Source organism: Panthera tigris, chromosome C1 (assembly GCF_018350195.1).
Source record: "Panthera tigris isolate Pti1 chromosome C1, P.tigris_Pti1_mat1.1, whole genome shotgun sequence".
Taxonomy (NCBI): Eukaryota; Metazoa; Chordata; class Mammalia; order Carnivora; family Felidae; genus Panthera; species Panthera tigris.
The window spans coordinates 215328592-215336707 of record NC_056667.1 but is presented as its reverse complement, the minus strand read 5'-3'; the positions used below and the strand labels follow the sequence as shown (position 1 = coordinate 215336707).

General features: G+C 63.6%; 1 protein-coding gene across 2 annotated transcripts; it reads left to right on the top strand.

Annotated features, from left to right (window-relative positions):
- The first annotated feature begins 380 nt into the window (after positions 1-380).
- Positions 381-2572, top strand: GBX2 (gastrulation brain homeobox 2). Of its 2 annotated transcripts, none has more exons than XM_042997769.1 (2): positions 381-903; positions 1952-2572. In XM_042997769.1, the coding sequence occupies exons 1-2, from the start codon at positions 381-383 to the stop codon at positions 2473-2475; spliced, it is 1047 nt and encodes a 348-aa protein (XP_042853703.1). In that variant the 3' UTR covers positions 2476-2572. The 2 variants fall into 2 exon arrangements, with proteins under 2 accessions (XP_042853703.1, XP_042853704.1); XM_042997770.1 differs by having other exon boundaries at positions 381-970; positions 1952-2142.
- The last annotated feature ends 5544 nt before the right edge of the window (positions 2573-8116 follow it).

Below are 8116 nucleotides of genomic sequence, written 5' to 3'. Positions count from 1 at the left end.
TCCCCAGCGGCCCGCGGGAGGCGACGGACTGCGGATCGGACAGACGGACGCACTGACGGCTGCGAGCCGGGGCCGAGGGGGGCAGACGACACGCGCGCGGGCTCCGACGGGCAAGAGGCGGGCAGCGGCTCCAGCGAGCCCGCGGGGCCCGGGTGCCCTCTCCACTCCGGAGCTCACGACCTCACCCCGCGCGCTGCCCGCACCCGCTCCCGCCGGGCATGCAACCCGCTCAGGGCTGAGGGTCGGCGGCGCCTGCTTTCAGGGTCCGGCTCGGCCCCTGCGCGGCGCACCCGGCTGTGCTCCCGGCGCCCGGCGGGCTTCCTGGCGGCGGCGCGGCGCGGGGACTTTTCGCCTCTCGCTGGCCTCTTCCGAGCGCGTCTATGAGCGCAGCGTTCCCGCCGTCGCTGATGATGATGCAGCGCCCGCTGGGGAGTAGTACCGCCTTCAGCATAGACTCGCTGATCGGCAGCCCGCCGCAGCCCAGCCCCGGCCATTTCGTCTACACCGGCTACCCCATGTTTATGCCCTACCGGCCGGTGGTGCTGCCGCCGCCGCCGCCGCCGCCGCCCGCGCTGCCCCAGGCCGCGCTGCAGCCCGCGCTGCCGCCCGCGCACCCTCACCACCAGATCCCCAGCCTGCCCACCGGCTTCTGCTCCAGCTTGGCGCAGGGCATGGCGCTCACCTCCACGCTCATGGCTACGCTGCCCGGAGGCTTCTCCGCGTCTCCCCAGCACCAGGAGGCGGCGGCCGCCCGCAAGTTCGCGCCGCAGCCGCTGCCGGGTGGCGGCAACTTCGACAAGGCTGAGGCGCTGCAAGCCGACACCGAGGACGGCAAAGCCTTCCTGGCCAAGGAGGGCTCGTTGCTCGCCTTCTCCGCGGCCGAGGCGGTGCAGGCGTCGCTCGGTGAGTCGGCGGCGCGCGCGGCCGGGGCGCGGGGGCGGGAGGGGGGGCGGGGGCGAGCCCGCTCCGGGTTCCCGCGGGCGCAGAGGGGGCGAGGCCAAGGCCCCCACACGACCCCCCGCCCCGGCCCCCCTCTCCGGAGCAGCGGGAGGACGCGGCCGAGCGGTGCCGCGAGGCCTCCGGGGGGCATTTAGAGCCGAGCAACAAGCTAGGGCTTAGGGGTAGTAGCATTTAGCCCTCGGGGCCAGCTGCTGTGCCGGGCGGCTGTTCGTCTGTCCGGCGGCGAGTTTGGAGGAGTCTGTCCCCCCTCCCGCGCGCCGTGACCTGGGGTCCTGGATGAGTTTCAGCCTTTAGGGCTGGCGGGTTGGGCTGCGCGTCTCAACCGTGCGTGTGCTCAGGGGCGCCCAGACCTATTAACCCCCTTGACTGGGCTTGGTGCTTGCCCGGGAGAACCCGATTCCCGGGAGGCTGTGCGTCTGCGTGTGTGTTGGGGTGTCTTGTGGGAACTTCTCCTAAGGCTACAAAACTTCCCTTTCGCCAACATCATCTGCCTAAAAAAAAAAAAAAAAAAAAAAGACCCGGTCTGGGATCTCCACCTCCCTGTGGCCCCACTTTGGCTGCGATGAAATCGAGGTTCACTGAATCTTCACTGGGGGGTGGGGGGAGGCAAGATGGATCGTGAATTTCCCCCTTCAGTCCTCACCCAGCCCCCACCCCAGGGACAAAGAGGATGCTGCTGTCTTGGGCCTCACGCCTCCTGTTAACTTCTGCCTTAAGCTGCCGGAGGCTGGGAGGGTGCAGACGCGGCCTGGCGGCCCCTTGAGTGATGGTTGTGGGCAAAGGGCCGTCGCCTGTCCTGTCTCCTCTCCTCCTTTGAGCTTTCTCACGCCCCCCCCCCCCCTTCTCTACCCCTCAAAGGCCAGGAAATCACAATGTGTTAATGTCATAGAAAGACAATCCGCTAAGGGCGGGGGAGGCCCGAGTGGCGGTGGGAAGGGGAAGAAGGCCAGTGTGCGAAATGTAATAAAACGCCGTTTGGTTTTGCTTTCAGTCGGGGCTGTCAGAGGGCAAGGGAAAGACGAGTCAAAGGTGGAAGACGACCCGAAGGGCAAGGAGGAGAGTTTCTCGCTGGAGAGCGATCTGGACTACAGCTCGGATGACAATCTGACCGGCCAGGCGGCTCACAAGGAGGAAGACCCCGGCCACGGGCTGGAGGAGGCCCCGCCGAGCGGCGGCGCCGCGGGCAGCACCACGTCCACGGGCAAGAACCGGCGGCGGCGGACTGCCTTCACCAGTGAGCAGCTGCTGGAGTTGGAGAAGGAGTTCCACTGCAAAAAGTACCTGTCGCTGACCGAGCGCTCGCAGATCGCCCACGCCCTCAAACTCAGCGAGGTGCAAGTGAAAATCTGGTTCCAGAACCGCCGGGCCAAGTGGAAACGGGTGAAGGCTGGCAACGCCAATTCCAAGACAGGGGAGCCCTCCAGGAACCCCAAGATCGTCGTCCCCATCCCCGTCCACGTCAGCAGGTTCGCGATCAGAAGTCAGCATCAGCAGCTGGAGCAGGCCCGACCCTGAGGGCCCAGGGAGAGCCAGGGCCTGGACCGCCGTTGGAGAAGCTACAGCTCTGGAAGGAAACCACGGTGGCCTCTGCCATGTTTGAAGCGAAACTCAAAGTCACCCCCCCCCCCCCACACACACACACCCACCCAACTTTGGACATCCCAAGCACACTGAGAGTATATTCCTTCAGAAGGCTGAAGACTGCTTTCGAAGGGGCTACAGCTCTACCTGATGCCTGATGACACAGTAAATATTTATTATACTATCCTACTTTGTACATAGATATCTATATAAACTGGATCTCAGCTGCAGTATTTTGAAAGTTAGAGGACCAAACTGCCCTGTAATGTTCTCCACTCACATTCCAGAAGAAAACAGAACCTCTGCTGTACGGATAGCAGCCACCTTTCCATACTTTTCCAAAGGTAAACATAACACTGAAGAACAAACCCTCGTTTTTGTTTCTCTTTTGGTTTTTTGTTTTGTTTTGTTTTGTTTTTTGTTTTTGTTTTTGTTTTTAAGTTGACCGAAAAGCAGACGTTTTGGGGGCAGCCTGGAAATTTGCTTTGCTTTGGTTTTGCCTGGCGTTCTTTCCTGGGGTTGCACATCCTATCTGAGCCATGTTTGGAAGCACGTCTCTGTTGTCTTTAATTTATTTCAATGTAGCTTATTTTCTTATAAGTTATGACATTTAAACAATCGCAGTCTTGTGAATAATAAAAAGGAGAGAGAGAGAGAAGGAAAAAAAAAAAAAAAAAAGACCAATCTCTGGGTCTCGTGAGTGTGTCCAGATTTGAGTGTTTACAGGGCACCACCGGAGAATGGCCAGGCAGCTGGTCTGGGACCAGCACTGGATAAAAGTCCCCTGTCCTGGTCTCCGCAGGCTGGCGGGACACAACACACCCCGCGCCTTCCCAGGTTTCTAATTGGCGAGCAAGAGCTCTAGCTGGGTTATAAATTTCAGGGAGCCTCACTTTCACCTGAGAAAGCTGACATCTCCCCCTTTTGCATGGTCTAACCACTACCTAGGAGGCTGGCAAACTTGGGCCAGAGGAAGAGGCGGGCGCCCGGAGGAGGGAAAGCGAGTGCGGGTACTGGTGGCTTTCCACTAACTCCCGATGCTCTAAATCGACCACAGCCAGGGAGGAGACGCGTTCCCCCACACACATCCCCGATCCGAAAAGAAGCGGTGCTCGCTCCCCAGGCTGGGCCGAGGGCCCATAAATCAGGCTCCGGGCGTTATCTTCCGACAGGGGCAGAAACCCACCAAACCGAGCAGGGCTTCCGGGCAGCGCTCCGCGCGGAGGCGGAGGCGGGCCGTGAGCGCCAGCGGGCCGGGCACCTCCCTCGGCGGGCGGGGTCGGAGGGGCGGGACCCGACCACCGCCCCACCCCAAGGGCGCCGGGGCGGTCGGCTGCACAAAGCGGGGGAAGGGAAGAGGAAGGCCGGCGGGTGGGCGGCGGGCCCGCGGGGGTGCCTGAGAGCCGGGCGGCTCCCCGCCTCGGCCCGGAGGCCCACGGGGCGCGGGCGGGGCGTGCCCCGACCCCCTGGCCCGCTCCCCCGCCCCCCCCCCGCCCCCACCGCCGGAGCCCAGCCCGGGACGCCCGCTCCTTTCCCGACCCCGAAGCGCCGGGCCAGGCCCCCTGGAGATAGTCGTGGGCAGGCCCGGGGTGCTCGGGGGGCGTGGAGCGGGCGAGCGAGAGTGAGCGATCGCGGCTCCAGAGCCCTGGCCGCGGCCAGCAAACCTGCAGCCCGAAGGGCGAAGAGAAGCCAGAGGCTTCCCCGGCCTCGGCCTTGCCGGTGGGGAGCGGGGCCGAAGCCGCCGCGCGCGGTACCCACCGCGGCTCTCTCAGCCCAAGAAGGGGGGACTCGTCGCCCTAGGTCAATACTCGTATTGGCTTAATTTACGCGGGGACCGAGGCCTCCACCGGCACTCCGGGCACAAGGTGAAGGACGGACGCGACCAAGTCACCGTTTCCCGCCGCTGTTCCCAAGACTTCCAGCGGCGGAAGATGGCCCAGAGTTGGGTTTTGAGCACAATAAAACGGAATGGCCGGTCCTCCGAAGGCCTCGGCCGGCTCTGCGGGGCGCGGAGAGCTTGGGGGCTCCTTCCTGTCCCCCACCTAGAGCCCTGGGGCCTTTCCCTGCCCTGGCGCCTGGTCCGCGAGGCCCGGCCGCTCCCCCCGATCCCTCCAGTGGCCCGCCGGTGAGCGCGCCCTGATCGCCCGTGAGCGTCATCTGCTTGGGGCTGGTTTCCCCTGGCCACACGCCGCTACCGTGCATTTGAGGCCCGCGGAGACGCCGCCCCCACCACATCCCGTTCCCCCGCCCCCACCCCGCACACCTGAGCCAGCCGGTCCCTGGGCGGGATGGATCTGCGCCCCGGCGGAACAGCGGCTGGTGGTGCAGGGTCCCAGCCGCAGAACCGGGGAGCGGCGGCCTCCCCGGCGGGGGCGCCCCCACTCGGCACTCTTGGCCTGGGGGAAGATCGCTGGATCTCGAGAGCGGGGTACCCCCCCGGCAGATTCTGGAGGGCCCCCACCTCCCATATACCTTTTCAGGGTAACAGGTGTAACTCCTACCCATCTTCTCCAAAAGCCCGTGGTACGGATGGAGGGCACAGAGGGATTCAGAGCCTTGGCGACACAAACCCTGCGGGGAAGTGAAGTTCCCTAGAAACTGGGGGCCACCTTCAGGAATCCTCACCCCCCCCCCGGGGGGGGTGTGTGCGGGGGGACCACGCTCCCCCGCCCTCCCTAGCTGCACTTTGGGAGCAGGAGGAGAGGGCCTGGGGCTCCCCCAGCCTTGCAGAGGTGGCACCACCACCAGCCCCTCTGCCCTCTGGGGAAGCTGCCCCTCCTCCTCCCCAACCCCTGAATGCCGGGGCGCCCCCGAGAGCCCGGTGCGGAGGCCGAGGCCCGGGAGACAGGCCGAGGGGAGGAAGATAAACAAGCGGGAGCTTGATGGCCGCTGTCATCATGGCCGTCATCATGGCTTTCATTTGGCTGCCTAATGAGTCACATCACAGGCAGAGAGAAAAATTGTCAATCGCCCGGGCCCTAATGAATTTTTTTGCAAATTGTAATCAAGCCAGGCCGTCTCAGCTGGCTGATTAATGAGACCCACGAGGCTCGGCCAGCACCTCAGCTTTTTATTCCATCCCGTCCTCCCTGCACTAAATTAACAGCAACTTGTCTGAGCTTCAAATTAACTCCCAATGATTAATTCTGATGGGGGGGCCTGAAGAATAGCTTGTTCTAATAGGCTCTGGCCTGAGATGCTGTTGGAAATTAATACACTTCCCCTTTGGCTGCCGGCTTTAATCCAAGGTTGGGTTTTGACATCACTATATTTGTTGTTACAATAAATTCCACTTACATCTGCAGATCAAATAATTACGCTTGGGAGTGCCACGGCCCTGCGCCCTCAACCATCCGCTAGAGCCCCCCCCCCCCAGGCTGTCCACACCCCGGTCCACCAACCTGAGCAGGGTTATGTAGTGGAGGGGGGCAAAGGAACAGCCACCCCACCCTCTGCCCTAGCTCTCCTGCGAGCTGGGAGACCCCCATCCTTTGGAGAACCAAGGGTACTTTGAAAACTCAAAGCCAGATCCGTATGGTCCTCGAGCAGAGCCCTCTTGAGATTGGTCTTGGGCCCCAAGCAACCTCCTCCTCCCCTCCCTGCAGGGGCTGGGGATATCCTTGGAGCGGCCTGGACCTGGACCAGCCCTTGTATCTTCCCCAACCCCAGCCCACGAGGGAATTTTTGAGATGTGGCACCTGCTTCTACACCCAGCTTTCTCCTCCCAGTCTTCAGCCCCCAGGATGGTTCTGTGCAGGACATTTTCAACTAGATAGCATGCGGTGGGGTGGAGTGGGGGCCCTCCAGGCCTGGTGTGCCTCCCGAGATCATCCTGAGTCTAGGGCTGTCTGAGCACAGTTCGCACTGGGCCTGCTGCTGGCCCGAGCACCTGCATTCCAAGACGCTGGTTCTCTTGGGGTCAAAGCTCGCTTAGCCTTGCGCCTGTTTGTTCGAGCTTAATTGGCTTAATCACTTCGGCTGTGTCTGGCTAGCACCGGGCCTCCGCTGCTGCTCCCTCTGCCCCCGGCCTGTCCCAAGCGGAGTCGCTCGCCCACCCCCTTGGCAGGGGGGTGCTGGATGCTCTGGAAGCCCGTCGGGCGGGGGGGGGTGTGGGGAGGGGTGGGACGACACTCTGATGGGCCTCAGGATCTGGTCACCAGCTTCCTAGATCCTGGGCCTTCCTGGACCCCAGTGGCCATCCCCAAAAGGCTGGAGCCCAGCTTCCGAAGGCCCTGCAGTAGAGTCATCCTCCGTTCGCTCTCCTCTCACCTCTGGGGAACTCGCGTGACAACGCAGCTGAGTGGCCTGCCCGCGCCCAGCCCCGGCCTCCCTGGGAAGGAGGCTCCCTTACACCGGCCTCTGTTTCTGTCCCCGGAGACCCCAGGCCTCTGCTCAAGCGCAGGCAGTCTGAGCAGGCGGCCTGCTTGGACCCTCTGGAGTCCCAGGGTTTCCTGGAAGGCCCCGGCAGTCAGGGCCTCTTTCCCCCTAAGCTCGGCCGCGCCGGGGCCCTCGGGTAGCCGGGCTCCGGGGGTCTAGGGGGGAGCTGCGGTCTGGGGTGTACCGGGAGCGGCCCCGGGGAGAAGGGAGGAGGCATCCATCTTCATTTTGGGCCCTTATGGTGCAAACAGGAGAAATATGATCTTAGTAACCAAACATGAATGCAAATCACACCGTCAGAGTAATAAAGCACCTAAACCCCGACACACAAAAGCAACACCATATGTATGAAGACAGCCTGCATAAATTATAAATTACATCATAAAAATTGATTGCCTATTTGAATAGTTCAGAAGTGAGAGACCTAAGCTGACTTCCGCCCTCCGTGGCTTTGGGGGAAAGGTCAGGGAGCGCGTGCTCCCGACTGGCCCGAGGACTGGGGTGACTGGGCCTAGAGTGTCCTGCCGGCGCTGCGGCCCAGCCTGGTGGCACGGGGGGGAGGGGGGAGAGCGGGGTGGGCGGCGCACTGGACGCGGGGCGCGCCCCGTCAGCTCCGCGCCCGGAGGAGGGGACAGGCCCGCAGCCGTGGATGCCCGGCGAGGCCTGCGCCGGTGGGGCGAGAGCGCCACGGTCAACGCCCGAGTTGGGTCTCAGGAACCCCTGCCCCCAGACCGAGCGAGGCTGCCCCTCAATCGCAGCCCCTCCGGCCGGCGAGTGGTACTGCCCCGAGGGCTCTCAGCCTTCTAGCTCCGACCCCAAGGTCCCTGAGAGCGCCTCCCCCTCCCCACGCGGTGGGCTCTACGGCGAGCACGGGTGTGATGTGTGCGCACAGGTGGGTGTGGGCGTGCAGTGGTAGCGTCTTTGCAGCTGTGCGCTTAACCGGCTCCGTCTAGCCCGGCCCCGCCGGGTTTCTCGGTTTTCCCGGATCCCGGGCTCAGGGGTTCCAGAGTCCCACCCCACTGGAGCAACCCAAGACGCCGTTCCGGGTGCCATTCGAAGTCGAGCGCCCACTGCGCACTCGGGTCTGCGCCTCGGGGCTCCCCCGACTCGTGGACCGCCGGACGCCCCTTCGAGGGGCCTGCGCCTCTGTGCCCCACCCTGTTTCCTCTCCACTGCGTGGAGGCCCAGAGTCTGATCT

Bases quoted from the DNA above. Each gene is read 5' to 3' on its own strand.
- GBX2 (XM_042997769.1), top strand. From the start codon at position 381: ATGAGCGCAGCGTTCCCGCCGTCGCTGATGATGATGCAGCGCCCGCTG. The intron at 904-1,951 runs GTGAGTCGGCGG...TTTTGCTTTCAG, and splicing joins GGCGGTGCAGGCGTCGCTCG to TCGGGGCTGTCAGAGGGCAA.